This window comes from Eublepharis macularius, chromosome 12 (genome assembly GCF_028583425.1).
Source record: "Eublepharis macularius isolate TG4126 chromosome 12, MPM_Emac_v1.0, whole genome shotgun sequence".
Classification (NCBI taxonomy): Eukaryota; Metazoa; Chordata; class Lepidosauria; order Squamata; family Eublepharidae; genus Eublepharis; species Eublepharis macularius.
The window spans coordinates 59,479,959-59,505,007 of NC_072801.1; the positions used below are offsets into that span (position 1 = coordinate 59,479,959).

General features: G+C 44.4%; 1 protein-coding gene across 1 annotated transcript in view; it reads left to right on the plus strand.

The window, feature by feature from the left end:
• The window catches only part of LOC129339509 (uncharacterized short-chain type dehydrogenase/reductase y4vI-like), a 36,189-nt gene extending 15,909 nt beyond the window's left edge, over positions 1 to 20,280 (plus strand). The window contains exons 11-19 of the mRNA XM_054994089.1: positions 447 to 558; positions 2,408 to 2,452; positions 4,577 to 4,677; positions 5,316 to 5,382; positions 7,805 to 7,896; positions 17,080 to 17,184; positions 18,726 to 18,793; positions 19,375 to 19,471; positions 20,056 to 20,280. Coding sequence (XP_054850064.1) covers positions 447 to 558; positions 2,408 to 2,452; positions 4,577 to 4,677; positions 5,316 to 5,382; positions 7,805 to 7,896; positions 17,080 to 17,184; positions 18,726 to 18,793; positions 19,375 to 19,471; positions 20,056 to 20,280 — 912 coding nt within the window. The remainder of the gene's footprint in view (positions 1 to 446; positions 559 to 2,407; positions 2,453 to 4,576; positions 4,678 to 5,315; positions 5,383 to 7,804; positions 7,897 to 17,079; positions 17,185 to 18,725; positions 18,794 to 19,374; positions 19,472 to 20,055) is intronic.
• The last annotated feature ends 4,769 nt before the right edge of the window (positions 20,281 to 25,049 follow it).

Genomic DNA, 25,049 nt, shown 5'->3' on the forward strand with positions numbered 1-25,049 from the left:
ACTTGAGTTTGTTGGGACATGGAATTGTTCCCTTGCTGTCAGTTACAACTTCTAGCTCTCTCAGCCCCACCCATCTCACAGGGTGTTTTGTTGTGGGGATAACAACATACTTTGTAAACCGCTCTGAGTGGGCATTAATTTGTCCTGAAGGGCGGTATATAATTCAAATGTTATTATTATTTTTAAAAAACCCACACAACTTCTATCCATAATGAGTTTTCAAATAGTTTCTGACAGAGACTTTGAAATATGGTGAACTCATAAAATTAGGCAAGGCAGGGTGGGGTGCTCTGAACCTCCCTAGGTAAAGGACACCCTATTTCAAAAGAGCTCTTAAGACAGCCAGAACTACATTTCCCAACATTCTTGAGATGTGGTGCATGCTTTGTGGGAGAAAGCAGTGTACTAACTTGAACTCCGACCATCAGTTGCATTTCATTCCTTAGGAGAAGCTACGTGGAACAGCCAGCATGACAACTGGATTGCGGTACCAGAGCAAGGTGGTCATAGTGACAGGGGGCACTGGAGGTATTGGTTCAGCCATGGTCAGAGAATTTGGTAAGAATGGAAGCAACGGGGGGATTAAGCAGGTTTTGCAAACAGGTGCTACGATGAAGACAAAGCTTCTGCTTTGGAAGACTTGCTCCCTAGTCCAGATGTGCAGGGAAATTAAGGATAGGGCAACCTGCTGTTTATATGAAGAAACCAAATAGAGCCTTGTTGCATCTTAAAATTCACTGCGGCATGGTTTCGATTTTTGTATTCTGCTAGTATCTCCCAGATGCAGTCTTCTGGAATATATTTAAGGAATAAGCTTGCCTCCTTTTTTCTAGGAGGGTGCAGTGATGGGGAAATGTTTAGCTGTTGAATATTTGCCCAGGACTCTACTGAGGGGGCACGGCAGCCTTAGTTAACAACTTGTATAGGAAGCGCAGATTTGAAAAAAGACTGGACCCTAGTGCCTGTAAATCTTTCATGTGCAGAAGAGGGGACAAGAAGGGCAGACCTGCAGTGCAATTGTAAACACCCTTCTACCACTGAAGTCCCTGGGGAAAAGTTCCCTCTTCTACACATGAGTCCATTGCTAATGTGGGTTTTTTGAGGTGACTTGATTGGCCAGCATGGAGAAGAGGATGCTGGATTGGATGAACCTTGAGTCTGATCCAGCGGGACTCTTCTTTTTGGGGGCCAAGAGAAACTATTCTAAATACCGCCTCCTCTGCTGCTGTTAAAAGTTCTGCTAGAAGGAGCTGCAGCACATCTCCCATCATTGGTTTATCTCCAGGGATGCATCGTTTGTGTGTGGGGTATGAAGCAGGTGCCAGGAAAGTTTTCAGGGTATTGTTGCTCCAGCATCTTTTTAAGTGCAATGGTTGGATATGTTCCATACCTTATACAAGACTGATGTTTCTAACAGTGTCTAGTTCTAAAATCTAGAAGATTTTATTACAAGAATGATGGAGAGCTTCAGTTGTGGCCTGATAAAAATCAGAACATAGTGGAAATTCCTAAAAGCCAAAAAGAAAGAGATGGAGGCCCAAATAAGTTCTAAGTGCTTCAGAAGATTTTTATCTGATTTTGACAAAAGAATTATTTTCCATGGGAAACAATGAAGTAATATATAACTCTCAGCCCTTCCCGGCTGGTTATTCACATAGACTGTGTTCTCATAAAATGAAAATGACGACATCCAGAAACTTCCCAGCACAACTAGATTTCTTTCTTATACATGCAGCTCATGAAACAGGAAGTGATGATTTGTTTTCCAGTTGAACTGGCCTGTGCTGGAGGAATCAGTGATGGCTACAGAGGGTGGGAGACAGATTTTGGAACACAGTGAGGGAGCCGTTTGTGAAATTCTTCCAAGTAGTGGGTTGGCTCCCAGGCACCCATTCATTACGAACAATTGCCAGTTCATTTGAACGTGCCATCTCATTGTTTAAAAAGCAGTGCTTTTCCAAAGACTAATTTGTAAATTGCATTGCCAGGGACTACTGAGTGTAAAGAGATCAAGACATTGAGGACATTGTAGGCGCCACACCCAAATTAGTGTTTGTATGAGTGTTTGCTTCTAGGTAGGGCATGCACTCCGACAGCTTCTGGGACCTTGTTAATGGACCCTGCTCAAAAGTTTGGGCCCTCAGGTGTGGCACTCTGGCACAGTCATTGGGTGTAGGGAAAGGATGACTCTTGGTTTGTTCTAGAGTTCAAGAGCTACCTATGGAGTTCTTCCTGTACTGAGAGTGAAAACCATTTTGTTGAAATGGCATTTGTAAGATGTTAAGAAGATCTAAATGGAGGAAGAGTAGAATATAAAATTTTAAACAAAGAATCAAGTGATGCAGATCCATGTGTAACTTTTTATCTTCCTTTCACCCCTCCCCCACGCCCATTTTCCTCTTCTCAGCTCGCCAAGGAGCCAAGGTGGTATTCTGTGCACCAAAATCTGAAGGTGAGACTAGAGACTCTCTCTCTGCAACCTTGATGACAGGCCCCCCTTACACACTTGGGTTTGATTGCCAAAGATGGCGTTCATAGGCTATAGACTCCATCACAGTGATGCATTACTTGTGTGTTCTCCTCTCTTCCCATACAGTGCAGAAAGAGCTTCAGTTGTGCCCCACACACATACTGTTACTCCAGACAGAAATGGTCCAGGGAAGAAAATAGTTGGCCCATTTCTGGTGGAAGAACACATAGGTTTTCCCCAATGGATCAAATAATGCTCCCTTCCTTGTAACTGTTTCTTTCAGGGATAACACTGGTGGTAAGGGGAGGCTGGTCCCGATCCAGAGCAGGACCAGTGCAGATGGGAAGAGAGAACCTAGATGTGACTGACAGTTCACAGTTGGAGTTGGGATCCTCATTCCATGAACTCTGTCTCTTAGAAACTTTCTATTATCAGTATGGATAATGTCAAACACAGTAATGAGACAGAAATATACAAGTGAGGGAAAGGAGGATAAGGTGCACAATTTTTGCCCTGACAGAGATGGAAATTGAAGAGGTATTGTTTGGTGGGGTGAGTGGATAATTGGGAAGTTGTACCTGATGAATTTCTTCCTGCTGCAGCTGTTCAAGGCACAAGACTTCAGCTGGGAAAAGGTGGGAAGTGCGGCCTGTATAGTCACTGTAAATGAAGCACACTGTGGTTTGACTGGGATTGGTTTCTTCTTTCCCTTAGAGATCAAGAAACAGTGTGTGTGAAGTGGCCCTAAGTACTAGTGACTTGACTGGTTGTATGGACCGTACACATGCCAAGTCAGCACTGTCTATCTGCCACACTGACCTGTCATTCAACTCCTTTTCTCTTCCTTGACAATGTGGTGCAGCGTAGTTAGATTAGGACCAAAAGACTGAGGTTGAAATCCCCATTGGCCATGACCTCAGGCCAGCAATTTGCTTTCAGCCTAACTTAGTTCACAGGGTTGTTGTACGGAACAAATGGAGGGTGGGGGAACTTCTTGGAGGGAGGGGGAGAGAATGCACTAAATAGTAACAATATAGGCCACCATTACAGCAGTGAACAGAACTCATTGATGGCATTTGAACACAATCATTTCCTTGACTAACAAAGTATCCACCAAATAGTGGGAAATTGGCACATGAATTAAAAGAGGGCTTAAGAGTTTTTGTCCCAAACCCTGGACAGTCTCTCTTTATCCCCCTGAATCCTGTATCACCACATTTGTTGTGTGTTCAGCTACTAGCTCTTCCATTTGCTGTTTACCTCTTATTTGCCATCTTTCATTTATCACAGAGGTTTTACCTTCTCCTGGATCTTGTAGCGCCTTGATTAGCTATCATATTTAGTACTGTAACATGTCTATTACAATCTGGTTCTGAGACCCTACAGTTATACTGCATGCCCTAAATTATGCACAAATTAAAAGGCCATCTGAATTACAAGTATGCTGTGGACATGTTGACTGATGAAATAGTCTGAAATCCTCAGCAGCTGTTTTGTCATTTCACCCTGGAAGCTTTTTAATCAGGTCTGAGGAAGTGTAATTGGGGATGGTGCCAGGCGATGCAAAGGGCTAAAGCAAAACCAGACGTATAAAACAGATGTATAATGTGCATATGTGTATATGCATGTGTCTGTACAACAGTATATAACATTCTATGTCTCCATTTGAGACCCAGGAGAGCTGCAGCCAGTCAGAGTAGACAGCACTGACTTGGATGGACCACGGTCTGGCTTAGTGGAAAACAAAACAGTTCATGTGTATGTTGATTTATTGCAATTCTGAACAGATTGAATGCTGTGGGAGTAATTCAGAAGAGGTGTGTCCTTTTTTCTTTCTTGCAGTGCCGCTGTTATCAGTACAGGTTCTTTTAGTATACCGTATGTTGTCTTTAGTTATATAGGTAACCACAAAACTCCTTAGAACTTGTTGCGTAAAACTGGCCATGGAGAAAACAACAAAGGGAGGGGAGTGAAGACTTCCATAAAATTAGCAAATGCAGTTGTTTGTACTGATAACTCAGTCACACTTGGGAGTGAATATTAAAGGAGAAACCAAAGGCCTACACCCTTTTCTGCTTGCTACTGCTGCCTTCTGTTCTCTTGCAGTGGAAAAGGGACAAGCACTTCAGAAAGAAATTCAAGATTCTGGGTGTGCAGGGGAAGGCTACTTCCAAGTCTGTGATCTCCGCATTGACAGTGACATTCAGGTAGGTCAGAACTGGGGTAACAAAAGTGATTTGGGGGTGCTTCTCTGGCATCTCCAAGATCTGATATTTCCTCTCCCTGCTTATAGCAAAAATGGTTATCTGTATTCTGATTTGCAGTTATCTAAACTGTGATAACATCCTTCTCTTGGCCCCTTATGCTCCTCTTCTGAAAATTCACAATAGCTTTCCTGCACATTTTGTCTCCTGCAGATACGCTTGCAGGCTTATTCAGTTTTGGGGGTCTCTTCAGCCCTGTTGGCTTCTGCATCAGCTTTAAGCTTCTTGACCTCACTGACTTAGCATACCTTCCTATAGCTGATGCAAGACCTTTTTGCAGTCTGGGTCCAGTCCAGTTGGAGGCAGCGCATGGTTTAGAGACCCTCATGAATGAGGTGCCTAAGTACTCACCCCAAGATGAAACTGGACTTGTCTCCTATCCCATTATGGACCATCTTCTTTGGTTGCTCCTTTTCTTTCTTTCTACAGGCTCATGTGTCACCCATCCTGTGCTTGCTCCCAATGCCTAGAACAGGTGCAGCCCAAGGCAGTTCTAATGGTTGCATGCAGCTCTGGAATTGCAGGATTCCTGATTCTGTTGTTATCCTTGCCTTGGATCTCTTTTATTTCTGTCTCTGCAGAAGTTGGTTTGCGTGACTATGGAGTGTTATGGACGCCTGGACTGCTTGGTGAACAATGCTGCAGACTGTGAGTTATTTGCAAAATTCTTGGGGCTCTGAGAAGAAACGTAATGTGTGCATCTAGGTGTGATTGTTTCTTGATTATTCAATGGTTAAAATAGAGTTGTTCAGTACAGAGAAACGAAGGCTTCCAGAGGCGGTTGGTTACAGAGAAAATAAATTCCAGTCTAATAACAGTGCTTTGAATAAAGTGCATGTAATTTGCTTCCCTTATGGCGTCATTCTTCCTCCAGAGGTCACTGTTACCTCACCCTCTCCAAGATTATGAAAAGTCAGCATTTGGCCTTCTGTAATCTTTTCCCATTCACCTCAAAATTATAGCGGGCGTTTGAACCGCTGCCTGTTATCTTCTCTTCTTCCTCCTGCTCTCTGGGAGGGAATCTCAACTTGACCCTCCCTATCAGTGACTGCTCCTCTCTGGCTGACAGGTAATGGTGTCACATAATGAATACGTACCTGAGTTGGGATTTGCACTGGTCCACAGCATAGTCTCGTAGTCACTATGGTACGCTGGGTGTGAGGCCTTTCGAGTATTAGGTGAGCCATGGTGAGGATTGCATTCCACAAATGGGGTACCACCACTGAGAAAGACTTGCCTTTGGTTACACTTGCATTATTTATGGAAGAGGGAGCACGGATAAGTTCTTGAAGACTTTAAGTGGCTCCGGTACAAAAGCCAGCTATATACTGTCCTTAAAACATCTTTTTTAACTTTTCCAGGCCCTAATCCGTAACTTATCTCTGACTTTTCTGGCCAGGGTCGTGGGCACTTTGTCTCTTCACAAATATCACCCCTCATAGAATAAGCTAAGGAAGCTTTTCTATATGAGCAGCTTCCTCTGAACTGTAGCAGGTGGCTGTTAGTGCCTTCTTGGTGGTGACACCAAAGTTGTGTAGCTCTCTGCTTGAGGAGATTTATTTGGTCTCCTCAGTACTGGCACTTATAAGCTGCTGATGCTGGGTTTTTTTCCAGAGACCATTTGGCTAAAATTTAAAAGCTGGAGAAAATATTTTTATTCTTCTGTTTGTTTAAAACATGGATGTTTCAGAGATGTGCTCAACAGGACACACAAGAAAAATCATAAAAATATAACATCCATTAAAAACCCAGCTGTGGTAGAATGCCCTGCTGATCCTCAAGCACCATTCCACTTTGGGCCTTCTGAGAATTTGAGGTGCTCAGCAGCCATCCGGGGTTTTTGCCCAATGGCACAATTCTTTCCCAAGCCCACCTGACTCCGGGCAGTGGGTGGGGAGGCTCGCTTCTCTCTGGGTGTCTATGCTGCCACCAGCTGGTCGACTGGAGTATTTCTCACTAAGAGGTAAACATTGCTGTTTACAGGCTCTGTTTAGAGTATGCATCTTCTGCTTTCACTCTGCCTAACCTTCACAAGGATGGCTTACCACACTTGTACACACCCAGGGATCTAGCAATCTATCGACCAAATGCCTCTCTGCCCCGGGTGACTTTTTAGTAACATCCTTGAGTAGGGCTTATTGCGGCTATGGAGAACAAACTTCCAGCATTCAAAGTAATAAGAATTTTTTTTAAAAAAAATGTTCATGCACGTAGTCTACTCAGCAAAGCAATGAGCAAGGTTACAAAGCAATCCTCTGTCCTTTTATCCTGACTGTTGTTATTCTAGAGTAGGCTCTTTATTATTAAAGTCACAACTTTTTATATCAGTCCTCCATCATCTTGAGTCTCTCTGGGCTGCCTGCCCCTTTTGTGATAACAGCAGCTATCCAGATGAATTCAACTGAAAAGGATCTTATAACAGAACACATGAAAATGGGTTCATGCCCCTTATTATCCCTCTCTGTCCACCCCCCTGTGGGTCAGTCCTTTTCTTCTCGCCCTTCCTTGGAAGAGTTACCATCTAGCATTTGGCATCCTCAGCTCTCAGTCATCTCCGAGTGGTCTCATTCCTGCCAGATCATGAGATGACCCTTTGATTGCCCTCTGCTGGCCAGGAGCGTTTGGTTAACCTGGCCTTAGGTACTGGGTGCTTGAGAGAGCCACCAACAGGATGAGTGTGCTTGACAGCAATTAACTGTTCTCCTGTTTCCTGTGCTTGTTCTGACAGAGAAACTTCTTGGAATGGATGTGGGGTTTTTGTAGCCCCCAAGCTCTCCATAATGTGATGTAGCCCATAGTGGAGTGCATTTCTCCACATAGCTAATAAAAGATGCAGAGCATAAAACATCTACCAACCTAAAAAAAAATCCTCATGTTAACTCCCGATTTCATTTTATTTCATTTGTGTATTCATTTGGTGAGTGTTTTTGTCTAATCGATTTGCTGAACTGAGTAGGCGTTTGCATTTTATAGTCAGCAGATGGGTGAGAATCTGGTCTTACTCTCTGTAGAACTTACTTCTATAAAATCCACTTCCATTTTTACATCTGCTTGATTCTTTTGCAAACAGTTCTTCCACCCACGAAGATAGATGATGTGACGATCCAAGATTTCCGCAGCCTCGTGGAGCTCAATGTTTTTGGAGTTTTTTTAGGATCGAAGGTGAGTGGATTCCAGTGTATAAACAGCTGTGTAGTCTTCTCAGGCAGCTGTCTGGCTCCAAAAAAGAAAATGAGGCAGAAATATGAAAGTGTTATGCTATACAGTTTGGAGGTGTTATAAATTGTTTAAAAAGCCATTTTGTTCCTCTGATAGAATGGCTAAATATTGACTCAGATTAATAATTTATCTTTAAAGTTACCCTTCTTAGCTCGGAAACATGTTATTAAAATGACCATGCCACCAGGCGTGGGCTTGTTCACTAGGTCGACCTAGGCAATCAGTGGAGTGTGCTGTTTGGCTGCCCATCTGCAGCATTGGGGTTTACCCTAGGGGGCTTCTCCATCCCCAGCAGATGGCCAGTGGGGAGCCTGCTCCCTCCTTTCCTTTGGAGGTCAGATGGCCCACCTTAACTCCCCCGACTCTGGAGCAAGGAGGCAGGTGGCAATGCAGTGGAGTAAGAAGTGGGTGGGTGCAAGCTTCCCGCTTTCATATGGCCCTGTGGGGGAGGGGCAGCTTGGGCACCCTAGCCTATGCTGACCCAAATCCTTGGGCTGGCCCTGTATACTACCTGTAGTGCAGAACACCAATTATTATATCTAAGAGTTTTGATGGAATATTAATAGTTTTGTATCACTGAATTTTTAAAAATCAGGAAACTTAAATTGTAAAATGGAGGTTATGGCGTTCCCAACTGTTGGTTCTACAACCAAAGTAATGCCATAGACTCGCTGGGTGAGAATTCAAGGCGACTTTTCTTGTTCTGCAGTAGAACAAGCTTGTGTAGAATATCAGTATTAAATTTTATTGGGTTGGTTGTGGTTTTAATAAATATAAGATTAAAGAATTTTCCCTCAGCTGTGATTTTATTATCTGTGCCATGCTGGACATCTGAAATAAATTTTATTTAATTCTTCTCCCTTTTTCTTCAGTTAGATCAAGATGGGTAGCTGTATTAAGTCTCTCTGTAGCTGTAGAAAGAAGTAAGAAAAAGTAGAAAAGAGCAAGAGTTCAGTAGAGCCTATAAGAAGGGGTCATTTCATAGAAAAAGAGCTACAGGAACTTATTAGCATAACTCATTAGCATATGCCATGCCCCTTGACATCGCCGGAAGTGTGTCATTAGCATAATTGATTTGACGGGGCCTAAAATGGCCAGGATTCAGTTGCTGCCAGATGGGGGAGTGTTCCCCCTCCTGGCAGTGGTCCAATCAGGGCTCTTTTGGCCCCAATCCAGGCCAAAAAGGGCCCAAAATGGCTCAAAATCACAAGTTTGGGCACATTTTGGCCTGGATCAGGTTCAAAACAGCCCAGATCAGGTTGGTGCTGGCCAGGCTTTGACCCAATCCTGGTGGTTTGGGCCCTGATTCCGATCAAAATGGGCTCCAAATGGCCCAAAATGGCCATTTGGGGCCTGTTTGGGCACGGATCAGGGCCAAAACAGTCTAGACCAGGTCAGTGACAGGCAGGGGAGAGTTCCCCCACCTGGCACCAACCCAATCCCAGCTGGTCCAGCCCCAATTCCAGTGGAAACGGCCCTTGGATACTCACCGTGAAGGGTCCTTCTCCTCTGAGGAAAGGAGGACATCTTGGGTGATTCCCACCATCCAATCAGGGAGGCAGGAAGTTGATTTTTCTTCCTCTTCCTTGATGAGTGGGACCACCCCTTGACTCTTCAGTTCTGGGTACTCCCTTCAGCCGTGTTCGGTCTACTGTAACTTTCAACTATAACTATGAAACAGAACTTCAAAAGATAACCATTATCTATGCTCTGCAACCATGAACTAACCACAGAGAATCATATATATAAGAAAACATATATATAACAATCACAGACTTACTAAACACTGTCTTGAGAAATTGGAACAGATACAGAAGGGAAGAAGAGTGCAGCTTTGACTTGTCTTCAGTGACCAACGAAGATCTTGGGAGGGCAAGATGTCCTCCTTTCCTCAGAGGAGAAGGACCCTTCACGGTGAGTATCCAAGGGCCGTTCTCCCTCTGAGGCGGAGGACATCTTGGGAACTCCCAAAGCAGTTCTTAATGTTCGGGTGGGAGATCTTCGTCCCTTATCACATGTTGGAGCACTCTTCTTCCGAATGCCGCATCCGCCGATGCGTAAGTATGGATATGGTAGTGTTTGATGAACGTGGACACGGATGACCAGGTGGCCGCCTTGCAAATATCTTCTATTGACGCATTGTTCCTTAGAGCTGCATTGGTTGACGCACTCCTTGCCGAGTGAGCTGTGATTCCTTTTGGCACTTCCATCTTAAGTGCTCGGTAAGCTTCCGTAATGCACATTTTAATGCTGTAGGCGATGGCTGACGCAGACATTCTTTGGCCTAATCTAGGACGTGCTATATTTATGAATAGAGAGTCCGACTGACGCAGCGATTCTGTTCTGATTATGTATATTTTAATTGCACGTCTTACATCGAGATTGTGCCATTCGCGTTCCCTAGCATGTACTGGTGATGGGCAGAATGATGGTAAATTGATCTCTTGAGCTCGATGGAATCTAGACGTGGCCTTGGGCATGAAGACCGGATCTGTTCTCAGGACCACCTTGTCTCTATGAAAGACGCACAAATCTGGTCTGGTTGATAATGCGCTGAGCTCCGAGATACGTCTTGCCGAGGTTATAGCCACGAGGAAAATGGTCTTGAGCTTAAGCCATCTCAGTGAGATATCCCTCATTGGTTCAAACGGAGCTTTAGTAAGTGCCGATAACACAACATTCAGGTGCCATGTAGGAAACCTGTGTATCGTGGGCGGTCTTATTAATGTTGCACCCCTAAGGAAGCGTTTGATATGTGGGTGTTCCGACAACGGAGTCCCATTCTCTGTAGTGACGACTGTGCTTAGGGCAGCGATCTGTCGTCGCAGTGTTGCTGGTCTGAGGCCTCTATCAAGACCCTCTTGAAGGAATGATAGTATTGCTTGTGTGGAAGGGTGTAAAACTGATACCTTTTTTCTCCTGCACCATCTGTTGAACGCTTTCCAGGAGACGTTATAGATCCGGACGGTGGATTTCTTTCTAGACACTAGTAACGTGTCTATGACTTCTGAAGTATAGCCTGCTCGTTGCAGATAGCTCCGTTCAATTTCCACCCTGTCAGAGACCACAATTCCGGACGAGGGTGCCATATTGGACCTTGTTGTAGCATGTCCGGATGGACTGGTAGTTTGAGTGGAGGTGCTACTGACAGAAGTAGTAGGGATGAGAACCACGGTCTCCGTGGCCACCATGGAGCGACTAGTAGTATCCTGGCTCTTTGTTCCCTGATCTTCCGAAGAAGCTTGGGTAATGTTGGTAGTGGAGGAAAGGCGTATAACAAACCTTTCAGCCATTGTGAGTTGAGAGCATCCGTGTCTTCCGCTTTCGGATGAAAGAACCTGGTAAAAAATCTGGGAACCTGGTTGTTGAGGTGTGAGGCAAAGAGATCTACTACCGGCATCCCGAAGTGCGCTGCTAGGAATAAGAACGTTTCCTTCTTCAGGGACCATTCCCCCGGATGAAGGACCTCTCTGCTCAGCCAGTCCGCATGTACATTGAGAACTCCTCTTATGTGTTCTGCTTGAATCGAGCTGAGGTTGCTCTCCGCCCAGCTGATGATTTTGTGGGCTTCTCTTTGCAGGCGAGATGATCTGGATCCCCCTTGTTTGTTTATATATGTCTTTGCGGCTATATTGTCCGTGCGTATCAGGACATGGCTGTGAAGTATTTTCTCTCTGAAGAAAGTCAGAGCTAGTAGAATGGCCCTCATTTCCAGGACATTGATGGGAAGTTTCATCTCTGACTCGGACCATTTGCCCTGGGCTGGAATGCCCTCCATCGTTGCTCCCCAGCCCTTGAGGCTGGCGTCTGTATATATCTGTATGAGGTGGTGGGTAAGAAAGCTCTTGCCCTGCCGTAGATTGGCGTCTACTGTCCACCATTCCAGACTGACCTTCACCGTTCTGGGGACCTGGATCCTGATGTTCTTCCTCTGTGCTATCTGCATCTGGAAGGGGCGTAGTAGTGACTGAAGAGGTCTGGAGTGGAATCGACCCCAGTAGATTGCTTCTGCATTGGCTACCAGCACCCCCATGAACTTTGATAGATCCATAAGCATGGAGGAAGGTTGTTTGATTATTGATCGTGCCAGTAGTCTGGTCTTGTCCCTCTTCTTGCTTGGGAGGAAGAATCGTCCTTCTTTGGTGTCGATAGATAGGCCCAGGTGTTCCAGGCACTGAGACGGTTGTAGTGAGCATTTGGCTAGGTTTATTAAGAAGCCGTGTTGTTTGAGGAAGTGAATGGTGAATGTAGTTACTCTGATAGATTCCTCTCTGGAGCCAGCTCTTATTAGCAAGTCGTCTAAGTATGGATGCAAATGAATGCCCATTTCTCTCAGCTTGAGAACTGGTACTATGAGCAGCTTGGTAAATACCCTGGGCGCAGTTGCCAGGCCGAAGGGCATCGCTCTGAATTGAAAGTGAAGGTCCTTCACACAGAATCTGAGGAATTTCCGATGTGTTGGGGTCATCGGTACATGTAGATAGGCCTCTGTTAAATCTATTGAGGTTAGGAACTCCCCCGGCTGTAATGCCTCTGCGATGGATCGTAGAGTCTCCATCCTGAAATGTCGAACATTTATGAACTTGTTCACGTACTTTAAGTCCAGCACAGATCTCCAGTCCCCTGTTCTTTTGGGGACTGTGAAGAAAATGGAGTACACTCCTTGTCCCTGTTCGTGTGGTAGGACTGGTTCGATTGCTTTGATATCCAGTAGGTGTTGAATGGCCTGCATAGTGATGGATCTTTTTATGGGGTCTTTCTTCAGTGGGGAGACCAAGAATCGTTCCGGAGGTAAAGAAGCGAATTCTATTGAATAGCCCTGGGAGACTACTTCCATGGCCCAAGCGTCCGCGTTGGACTCTAACCAAGTCTGTTGAAACAGAAGTAGTCTGCCCCCCACCGGAGCTGTCTGCCAGTCAGGGTTTCTGACCCTTGTCCTCGGCGTCTTGCCTGCTGCCGCGATGGCCCTGTTGTCTGTTGAACCTGTTGTGAAAATTCCCTCTGCGTGATTGCATTTTTGGTGGATTCCATCCACGTCTTTGGTCTTGACGCTGTCTTGGTAGGGTGTGGTGAGATCTGAATGATTGAAAACCGAAAGATCGTCGTTCAGGTCTCTTTAGTGACTTTGGTAGAGCCTTCTTTTTGTCTCTAGTCTCCACTAGAATTTTGTCCAGTTGTTCGCCAAAGAGCTTCTTTCCCTGGAAGGGATAGGCCATCAGAATAACTTTAGCTTGTAGATCAGCTGGCCATGCTCTGAGCCAGAGTAGTCGTCTGGCAGCCGTAGTGGAAGCCATTGCCCTGGAGGAGAATGACAGTGCGTCTAGAGTGGCGTCCGATGTAAACATGCAGGCTTTTAAAATCCTATTCGCTCCCTCTAGCAGTCTTCTGTTGTTGTCTGGTAGAAGCTGCAGGAGCCTTCTGATCCACACAACGGATGCTCTGGAGACGATGGAAGCTACGGAAGATGCTCTGATGGAGAAGGCTAGAGCTTCGTGTGCTCTCCTCAAAAATACGTCTCCCTTTCTATCTAGTGGATCTTTTATGTTGCCTTGGCGAGTAGACCTTGGGTCTGTATGGCAACAACAGGGGCGTCTGCGATAGGCACCTGTAATAACTCAGTAGCAAAATTAGGTAATGCATACAACTTTTTAATTGCATTAGGTATCTGCTTGCAAGCCCCTGGCATGGCCCATTCAGCTTTTAATTGGCGCTCAAAGAATTCTGGGAATGGGAATACTTTGGGCTAGTCCTCCGACCTGGGGAAGAATTCTTTATTCCCTTTGGGTCGTTGTACTTTTGGGTCTTTCACCTCCTCCCCCTCTGTGCCGGGTTCCTTCAGATCCAAGGCTGCTAGTGTCTTGGCTAACAGATAGTGATAATCTTCAGCCTGAAAAAGCCTATTGGATTGCTCAGGGGAATTGATCTCCATATCGTTCTCATCCTCTGATAAGAATTCCCCCTCTTCGGAACCCTCGCTGGGGGAGGGAATTTCATCTGCCCAATCAATATTTTTGTTCTGGACCCGGCCCTGTTTTCTGGCCGCCTTGGTTGGCCAGGGGTTGCTCTGATTACTCCCTTTATGAGACTTTTCTGGCCTATCAGCTGTTGGGGTGTGTGAAGGCCCGGGTATCTCTGCTTGGCAGATTGCCCTTAGTTCGTCTCTCAGGGTTTGTCTGACCACTGACCTTATTATTGGGGATAAGGTGGTAGCAGGATCACTTACGTAACATTCTGGAGCGTGTCTGCAGGAGCCCTCTTTGGAAACTGCTTGATTTTGTGCCATTTCTCCCGCCGGGAGGTTGGCAAGCACGTCTTTCGAAAATGGCGGGAAATCGCCAGACGCGGCTTTTCCCGCCAAAACTGGGCTCTGCTCTGCCGCGTCTTCTTCCTGCTCATCTCGGCCGCGGGCAGATCTTGACGGCTCCCTCTGCGAAAGTCGGGGCCGCTTTTTCGAGCGCTGGGATTCCTCCGATGTTGCTCCAGAACCGGGTAGCCGCGCAAGCCGAGTAGGCATGCCGGTGCCGGTAGGGCATGTTCCCGCCGCCGGAAGGACGGCTCCAGGGGAACATCCCTCAGCCCTCTCCAGAAAGCTGTCCTCTGAGTCCGATGACTCTCTCGAGGCCATCTGTCCCTCGCTGGGTCACACTCCTCCCGGCCATTCCACAGAAAAGGGAAGGGTAAGGAAGGAGGTAGATAAAGAGGAAGGTGAATTGGAAGAAGAAGAATGTAGTAAAGATAGAAAGAGAACAAAGGAAGGTAGCAGAGCTAACCTAAGAAGTACTGCTCTCCCCTGAGGCAGGAAAAGAACTGAAGAGTCAAGGGGTGGTCCCACTCATCAAGGAAGAGGAAGAAAAATCAACTTCCTGCCTCCCTGATTGGATGGTGGGAATCACCCAAGATGTCCTCCGCCTCAGAGGGAGAATGGGCCCAAAATGGCAATTTTGGGCCTGTTTGGGCCTGGATCAGGGCCGACATGGCCGGGACCGGGTGAAGGAGGCTTCCCCCACCTGGCACTGACCCGATCCAGGCCGTTTCAGCCCCGATCCTGGCAGAAATGGGCCCAAATGGCCATTTTGGGCCCATTTGGGGCTGAAACAGCCGGGATCAGGTCGGTGCTGGGTGGGGGAAGGTTCCCCCACCCAGCACTGATCCAATCTGGGCTGTTTCAGCCCTGATCCAATCGAGGCCAAAACAGCCCCAAATGGCCGAAAGTCAGGTGGGCAGGGCTACTTGACTTGACATGTGACCTGTTGGGGGAACTGCCAGAATGGCGTTGCGGAGTGTTCCTGCTCAAAATGAGCCATGCCTATAAGACTAACCAAATCTGTGGTATGGTATGAGCTTTCATGAGTTGTATCTGAAGAAGTGAGCTGTGACTCATGAAAGCTCATACCCTACCACAAATTTTGTTCATCTTATAGTTGCTACTCGACTCTTGCTATTTTCTACTTTTTCCTCAGTTGTGAGAGATAAGATCGAAGATCTTGACCGTCACTCTTTAGAATGGATTCATCCATGGCTGATATAAATATCTGTAGGGCAAAGATATATGTCACACAGGGGACAACCATCATGAAATTCAGGCTAAGAGCCTTGCTACAAGTGACATTTTACGCGTGAAGGATAAAGGATCATTTTTGCAAGTCTTTCTGGGAACTGAAGTTCCTCTCCCCCACCCCTTTTCCTTTTGTTCCTTCCCCTCAGTGCCAGAAGAGACAGAGAAAGACTGCGGCAACAGCAACTTTTGCTAATCGTTCCTCCAGTCACAAGCCTGCTCTCAATGATCTTTGGGGCAGGCAGCTGCAACTTTCTCAGCTTTCTCCGGAGCATCCCCCACCCCCAGCAAGATGATTTGCAAAATCTGATGTTGCCAAAGCTTCTCTGTCTCTTCAGGCAGCGACGGGAAGGAACAAAAGGAAAAGGGGTGGGGGAGAGGAACTTCAGTTCCCAGAAAGACTTGCGAAAATGATCCTTTATCCTTCACGTGTAAAATGTCACTTGTAGCAAGGCTCTCAGACTTTTTCTGAAGTCTATTTTCATTGAGTCTTTATATATGAGAGAATTGCTTTTAAATGGCCACATGGTGGCATTGTTCTCTTTGGAGAACTGCAAACATTTATCAAAAACCTTTAGATTACATCTGGCATAAAGAAAAAAACCCAGGGTTGTGAGAAGGCAACAGCAGTTTGGAAAGAAACTGGGACTACCATCAGAATATTCTGAGTTGGATCTCTCAGATCCAGTTTTGCAAATGGTGGTGCTTTTGGCATGGCACATAGAACTTTCTGCCATTACAAAAGGCTCGCCTATCAGTGCTAAAGTCTCTTGCGTTGGTCAAAGGCTTTTGCACCAGAGAAATGTGCCCATTCAGTGCAGGATCTCAGCCATTCCATTTGATGGTATCATTTCGGGCAAGGTCTGTTTCTTCTTAACTTTGTGTCTGTAAAGTGCCATCAAGTCACAGATGACTTAGAAAGACCCCATAGGGGTTTCAAAGCAAGAGACAAACAGATTTGGTCTGCCAACTGCCTGCTGCTGTGTAGCATCCCTGAACTGATGGTTTCCCATCCAAATACTAACTGGGGCTATCCCTACTTAGGAGTTAATCAGGTCTTAACTATTTAAACTTGTAAAGAGTGATTGTCTCCCTCAAACCCCAGGCATTAGTTTTGAATTTGGTAACAGCTCCAGGGGGGAAGGGGTGCTATTAAAAAATTGGGAGTGTTTGAGGTCCTCAACTAAATGAGAGTAGTTAAAAAAGGACAATGTTTACATTGGTTAACTGTTATCAGACATCTTCAAGGATTATTCAGAAGTTGAATTTAATCACCTTTAATAAACTTACATTTCTATTGATTTTTTAAATTCAATGTAAATCATCTTTGGCTTAATCTTTTTAATGTTTAAGTGTATAATGACTTGGAAGAAGATGATATAAAATATTCCACAAATTTTATAATGGCAATTTGTGATATGGCTGGGGAGGGGAAGTTGAAAGTCTCTTAAATTGTTTTTCTTTTTGTGTTTCAGATCAACTATCAGTGGTCTGAAACAGTATAAGTCATGCTACTAAGTCTCCTCTTTTTTTGGACCTGACAGTTTTTCCTTACATTTTTCCGTCTGCAGTATGCTCTGCCCTACTTACGGAGAACAAAAGGAAACATTATCAACATGGGTAGTCTTTATGCTGAACTTGGACTTAAGAAAGGCCTGACATATGCCTCAACCAAGGTAATTCTGAGATGACAGGAAAACCAGCCATTAGGCTCTTCTTTGTTCTAAGCTTCGGTTTGCCAAAATTTCTTGAAGCTTTTGTGCCTGTGTCTTTAATGGCTACTTCATCTGCACATGAAGCTTTTTACAGTAAAAAAAACCAAGGCAAGTCTCCTGCACAAATCTCTTCATCTTATGAAAAGCTTCACCTACTGATCCTTATTTATGAAGCTGTTGTTAAAGGTTTAGTGTAACTTATTTAATTCAAGAAGCAATATTAAAAAAATTATTTAAAGAAACAGAGAGAGTTCCCCTCTATGACAGTGTGATCCCATCTTGTGATGCTTGCATTTATGAAAATAACAATGAATTAACTTGAAAATATATCCTATTTGGGAAAATAAGTATATACAACAACCACTATCATGTAACAATTCAAGCCGGTTGTATTCGAGCGGACCTGGGTCTCAGTTTTTCTGACTTCTGTCTAGCCAGTCCCTTGAAGATGCACCAGCTTGTAGCTGTGCTTTGTGTTGGGATTTCTTATCTTGTTTACTGTAGTTTTTAAAATATTAATACAGAACAGTTATACAAAGAAGTCCCAACAACAATCAAAATATAAACTAACAGCCAATTAATAAAAACACAATCCTCCCTTTCAGTAATTAGTATATGAAATTATCATACCTAAAATATTAATATAGAACTGTCTTTCAAAGGAGTGCTTCTGAGGTGAGAGTTTTTCTCCCAGCAGTTTCAGGCCCTTCAATCTCTCAGGGAAAATTGCGCCTTTTTTTCCTTATAAGGAACACTTCAACTCTTTAACTCCCTCTAGTGGGCCAAGGGTTACACCAGCACCCGGCCCAGGTCTTTTTTTGGTCAGTTGGAAATTCTTAAACCTGCCTATAACAAATATCCAGTACAGGTTTAACAGCTTAGTGTAAATTTGTTATTTGTATTTAAAAAAGTAAACCCTGAACCTATTAAAAAGGTATATATATATGGGCAGAGCATATCAGTCACAGAGAGAATGTGATGGGTGTTTGGAGCTTGCTGGCTGGTCTGAGTGTAAGAGAGAAAATAACAGGCAGATGTTCACCTACAGTCTGGTTGGGCTGGTGTCACCCCCCACCCCCGACTATGTTTTCCTCTCCTCATGGAAAAGAAGGAAAAGGTTCCAGAGTCCACTTTTTCTGAAAGGATACCTCCTGAAGGATGCTTCTTTGTATCTTTACAATCTCGGCAGCTCTGTTTTTGAATTTATAACCTGATCTGGAGTGGGTGAAGTCTAGGATAACTGGTTTTGGGATAACTGATATGGAAGAGAAGCAGGAGAAGAGACAGAATATTATTGGTTTGTTATTTGGGGCTGCTCATGGTTTGACCCCTCCTCCCCCATGCTTTTAATGGCCCCTTGTTTAGCAGACAGGATCAGAGGGGATCGTATTTATTTCTGTGCTCTACTTTATGATATCTGCACACTGAGCTGCTGTCAGAGGTGGGAAAGAAGGCCAGGCCTTCAATGGTGGGTTGGCTACCTTATCTGTTTTATCTTACAGGCTGCTGTTATATCAATGACCAAATCCATGGCCATCTCAGAAAGCCAGTACGGAGTACGGGTCAACTGGTAATGGGATGATTATTGTAATAATGCTTTGGATGCTTAGGGGGCTTTTCTGAAGAACATCAGCAAAAGAAACAGGCCCTTGCCCCAAGGAGCTTCCCATCTAAAATGCCTAAGAAAGGAAATAACAGTGAGAGAGGAAGGGTAATGGGTAACTGGCATTGAAAATGTGTGATATCCAGACAGTTGTGCTGGATATTATATTTTCCTTTGGGAAGTTATTTGTTGTAAAAAGCCCTGTAATCCTGCCCCCTTTTCAGTAGTAAAAGTTACAACTTAGGCACAAAGCATGCTTATCTACTGTTTAGTTTCCAGAATTACAATGTCAGAACTCTAGAGATGGGTCCCCTCATTTTCAGTCCTGATAGAATAATTTGTTTTCTGTAGGGTTCTGCTTAGGTAGCTTATTCAGATGTTACAAGTTATCACTGTAGTCCAGGTCCACATGTACTGTGACCCCCGGGGGTGCCTAGTCCATGCAACTCATCCTCTGCATGCGATAGGTCTGTCCTCTGAGTTGGGTGCCTGTGAATTGTATTCCCCCCCCCACCTCAACCAACATTCCAAAATATGTTGAATTTCAGCATCTCACCTAGTAATATCTTGCCTGGTATGTGGAGAAGATATGCGAACCTGGCACCAAATCCAGAAGCTGTTATTCAGGAAGGCAAAGATTATCAGGCAAGTGCATTTTGGGGAAACCAGAACAGGGTCGTGGCAGAATGGGGGGGGGTGTTCCATTACCTATGTATAAACTTCAATAAATATGGCAAATTGATCAAGTGTGGTTAAAAAAAATGAAAATTCTTTTTCATAAAAAAACTCTAAAATTGACATCATATGCAACTTAAGTATATTTGCCCAGCAGATTCTGCTTCTGTTCGTCATCAGGAAGTTCCCTACCAAGCAGAGTTACTACCTAGCTCTGTTGAAGTTGATGGACTATAGAAAGGGGTAACTCTGCTTAGGATGGCATTGTAAGACAGCAGTCCTCCTAAGCAGGTCTGCTTAGAAGTAGTTCCCATTTTATTCATTGGTACTCTCAGAAAAGGGTTTCTGGATTGCAGCCGGAGTGTCATCAGCCATCAATTGGAAATGCTTCCCAGTTCTGCTGCTCAGCTTCTGAAATATCCACAGAGTTCTCCTAAGGGCTAGAAAAGATCCCATACTGAGCCAAGGCTGTCTAGAGGGATAGTGTTAGTACGCTGTGTGTATATACATGAGCTGAGTGCAGGATACCGATTTCTCTGTCTGGTCTCTTGCAGCTTATGGGACGTTTTGGAACCCCAGAAGAGGTGGCATTGGCTGCCGTGTACCTTGCCGCTGAAGGAACTTTCTGTACAGGTTTGAACCTGGTGCTCAGCGGTGGAGCAGAACTTGGCTTTGCAAAGAAGAGCCAGGTGGATGCCAAACCTGGCCCAAGCAGTAGTGGGAGCTCACAGGGGGGAGGGGACTTCATGGTTCCTGCATGGGCTGGGGAGAAGAGCTGACTGTCTAGCTGTCATTGAGTCAAAGTCCTCTTTCTGGGAAGTCCTGTGGCCTTTTAAGGATCAACCAGTGAAGAAGAGACCTCTGTTCTTTCCCCCATCCACTCCTTTAACTTGACCAGTTAGTTTCTCCGTTGCATCCCCTTTCAGATTGTATATGGACAGGCTTTTGATAGCTGTACTACAGGTACTCTGGATGATCTGTACTACAGGTGTTCAGGACTCAGGGCTATCTAGTCAATAGAAAATGAACAGCCAGGCCTACTTTAACAGCAGCACAGGTGACAGCCATTAGCTAATGATGATACATTTGCTAAAGCTATTAATGGAGACTGATCTAGTGTCTCCTAAAGGTGCAGGAGCTGGTAAAATGCATGTCAATGGTTGGATTCAAAATCTTCTTCAGCTTGTTTCCGTGCTTGTATAGCAGGACTTTAGACATAGATTAGAGGAGGGATTGCTTGTCAGCACTGGAGAATGGTCTCTCCATAAACATGTTCCCCTTCATATCTGCTTTGTTGGAGGAGGGGTTCTCTGTGAGCACCTTTTGTGGGTCCAGTGAAGAGCCATATGGAGAGCTGACTCTCTGGTGCTAGAGCATATTCCAGCCTTAGAGTGCCTTGGCATAAGTGGGAGGAGAATCCTGCATCATCACCCACTGAAAAGTTCCAGGGGCAAGCAATTACCTGGGCTGGTTCCCTTATATGGTGTCTTCGTACACTTACAAATAAAACAAATGCCATAAATAGAGTCCAGAGGCACTCCTATAGAGCAGTGAGTTCTCTGCACCACGTTGTAACCCAGAGAGAGATTTTGCAGGCCCCAGGGTACTTCTGCCAACTCCCAGTAACGTATCTTGACAAGTTCCGTACATTCTTTCCACACACACCTGCCTCTTCTTTCCAGCTGGAGAAGGGGGATCATTATTTCCAAACCCTGACTGCTCCTTGTCCAGATCCCTGAAGGGCCTCCCTGAGAAGCATTCCCATTCTTTTGGCATAGGCTCTGGTTGCCCCACTTGCAGGCCTGTCCCATAGGATAGAACCATTCACAATGCCCCCCCCCCCCAGGAACCCTTTCTTGGTGATGGCCAGCAGTGCATAGGCAGCGACATCTTGGCACATGCAGACACCATTATGAGCTCTTGCTCATGTTGGAGGATGAACAGGCAGCATCCTTCTCTTGCTTAAATCACCTTCCATTATGTAATTGATTCCAGCTTGTTGTCCACACAATAAAAGTTCCATGCCTCCCATCTGAGAGACATGGTAGGCATTTCAGATTCTCCACCTTTCTGTCTTTTTTTCTTGCCTTGTTGAAATTACCTCTGTTTCCAACACAGTCAGTCAATGTAGGGGAGGGGAGCCTACTGGGCATAATTTCTCTAAGGGCCTATCAGCATGCACCCTCAATATACCTAGTTCTGAATCCCCTCCCCAGTGAGGACTGATAAATCTAGTGAATGGGGCCAGGTTCAGAAGGGAGACGATTTTCTACAAACCCAGGGGAACCTCTGGCTTTGCCGAAAAATACCCCACCCCGAAGAAAACGGAGTGGGGAGGTTGAATCACCAAAAACAGTGGCATGTACTGTTTTAATTTTTGGTGGTTCAACCCCCCCCCTCCTTTTTTAAGTTTTGGCATTTTTCTGCAAGCCTGCAGGTTCCCCTGGGGTTGTAGTGGCAAGATGAGAAAGGTGGTGAAAGGAGAGATATGGTGCTGGGTAGAACAAAGAATGGATCAGCGAGGGAATTTACCCATGAGTTTCTCACAGGTCCCTGCTTGTTTATTTCCAATCCAAACAAAAACAAGAATCCCCCACAGCGACATAGTCATCAATAGTGTGATCATGATACACAAACCAAATGTGATTCAAAAACACTCTTGATACAAATGGATACTTAAATCCAACCCACAGCTTCCCAAGTAAAGGTATGTATTTCATTCTCATGTCCTACTGTAAAGTGAGGTGCAAAAAACCAAAATAATGATAAATACGTAAAGTCATAATTATTCAAAGGCTCTAGTCAAAGAAACTGCATATATCAAGGACCACCTACAATAGGTTCCTGAGGAAGATAGTTGAAACGAGATTTCAAACAAGCCGGCCCCCTCATTGGGTGAACTGTCATCATAACACCATCTGCAATACTGGAAGGTTCTCTGCAAAAAGAAAAATGAAAAAGATAAATTTTAAAAAGTTTTCTTCTGCACTACTACACTTTATGGACTTTGACTTACATGTTTACAATGGACTTTTGATTGTTGCTATTTCAACTTTCTGACTTTGGACCTTTGTGTGAAGGGTGGATTATTTGAGTGTACATCACCCTGATCAATTTTGACTAGATAATTTACTTTGGATATGTTCCGGAAGTGATTCCTTGCCTTGAAATCAGGTTACAAGAACTATCCCTATCAGCTGTGGTTCAAATTCTGGGAGAAGGGGACTAGAAGTGGTATGGTTTCTATTTTAATAGCAAGTGAAGCCACATCTGCTGAATTTCAAGCTGTTGTAAAGCTCTTAAAGTCCAGGATGCCAGAATACAAGGTGGCAATCTTACTTCTGGTTATACTCTCTGATACGAGGACTGTGGCTGTGTGCCCGTATTTCAGGAGTAAAATTGGCAAGTTTTTTCTGGCTGTGTCTCAGTGTTGGGGTAAGTTTTATCTGTTGAATACCTGCTCATGAGGCTGCTATTAATTTTCAAGGGGGAAACGGCAGCCTTAGTGGTTTAAATAGGATGAGCAGATGCAAAAGGATACCCAACCTCTATGGTTTTTGGATGGTGTAGAAGAGAATTCCCCTCCACCCAGGTGCAGTGCAAGGAGATCTATTACTCTTAAAATGCATAAAGAGGGAGAAGATAAGGAATGATAATAGATAATCGGCATTGTAAGAGTTTAAGATCCAGAAAATTGGGCTGGGGTCACTTTTCTGGAGAAGATATAAATGCTACTAACAGTCCCTATATTGCTTTTCACTTTCTAATGTTATTACTTATGACAAAAGAAACAGAAGGAATTGATTTAGGTGCAAGGCAAGGTAGCTTCTAGAATTACAAGTTAAGTAATTAATCCAATTATTTTCAAATCTATTGGAATAATCTCCTTTTCCATAAGGCTGTGCATAGGAAGTGTCCCCCAAGAGCTTACAGAATCCTGGAGGAGGAGGAGACAGGTGAAGCAGATAATATTTTCAAGCTGTCCAGCCCCAGTGATTCTTTGCAGGCCCCCCAGTTTTTGTAACCAACTATTAGTATCTTTAAAAAATAGATTTAAGTTTTTGCTACTGTTTTCCTTGTGCTGCAAACAAAGGATTTAATTAGCCATGGATTTATATTGCAGAGGCTGTATCCATACCGTTTTCCTGGGATGTATCCTCTCTCTCTATATATAATTGAGTAAGCGTGTTTCAGACAATTCACTTTATACCCTGGTGCACCACCAGAGGGTGCTGCCACAAATGAAAGCCCAGGTAACTCACCATATTGCTCCATAAAACATGCCTTGGTGGGAAGCCCAGGCAGGGAACAGAAGCGGAACAGGTAGCAATGCCCTCCCTGTGCCTTAACCCAGCTGGTATTAGGAGCAGAGCAGGTGGCAATGCCCATCTCCAGCCTTAACACAGCCGGTAATAGGAGAAGAGCAATTAGCAATGCCCACCTCCACATTAATCCAGCTGGTATTAGGTGCGGAGCAGGTGGCAATGCCCACCCCCCTTCAGCTAGCTGGTATTAAAAGTGGAGTGGATGGCAATGCCCACCGCCACCTTTTTTTTAAAAAAAACATTTTTATTGGATAGGTTGAAAAACATAATCACTTCAATATCCCTTTCTCCTACAAAATACATATTTCATCCCAACCCACCCTTCCCCTCCCCTCCCTTTTGACCCTACGTCCCCCCCCCAAAATATTTTTTCTTATATAATGATGTAAAAACATACCATCCATTTTATATTTATCATACCATAAATAAGCATGCCAACCAAAAATATTGTTATGACCTTCCAAAGTTAGCAACTTACGATTAGATAGGTTCACCCAATCTCTTAACCATGTCAAACAAATCGCTTTGTGATATAATCTCAAATTTGGCATTTGCAAACCACCTCTTTCTTTTGCATCACACAATACTTTCATCTTAACCCTTGGTTTTTTGCCCGCCCAAACAAAGTTTAAGAGTTTCCTTTGCCACTTATCAAATTGTTTCACCTCTTTAACAATTGGGATTGTTTGCAGTAAAAACATTACCCTTGGTAATACATTCATTTTCACCACAGATATACGGCCCATCAATGACAAGTTCAATTTATTCCATTTTATCATATCTTTTTCCAATTGTACCCACAGTTTTTCATAGTTATTCTTATATAAATCTATATTTTTCATTGTTAACTCAATTCCCAAGTATTTTGTTTTTTTGACCACCTCACATTCAGTAAGTCCCAGTCTGTGATCCCTCAAAACAGCTCTCCTTCCCTCCTGCCTGTCTCACCACCTTGGTGGACTTAGCAGCTGAAGTCCTTGGTCAACTTAAGCCCCTCAAAGAGCGCCCAGAAACCGAGGAGAACTGTGGCAGTTTGAAAATTACTGAAATACAACAAGAAGAGGGAAGTGACTTTACCGAGGGGAGGAGAGTTAAATGAGAAATTCTAAGCAAATATTTTATTTGACTACTATACATAGTACTAAGTAATAGAGGTGTTACTATAAGAATTATAAGGATAGAAATTAACTAATTTTATTTCTGGCAGATAATTGTATAATGGA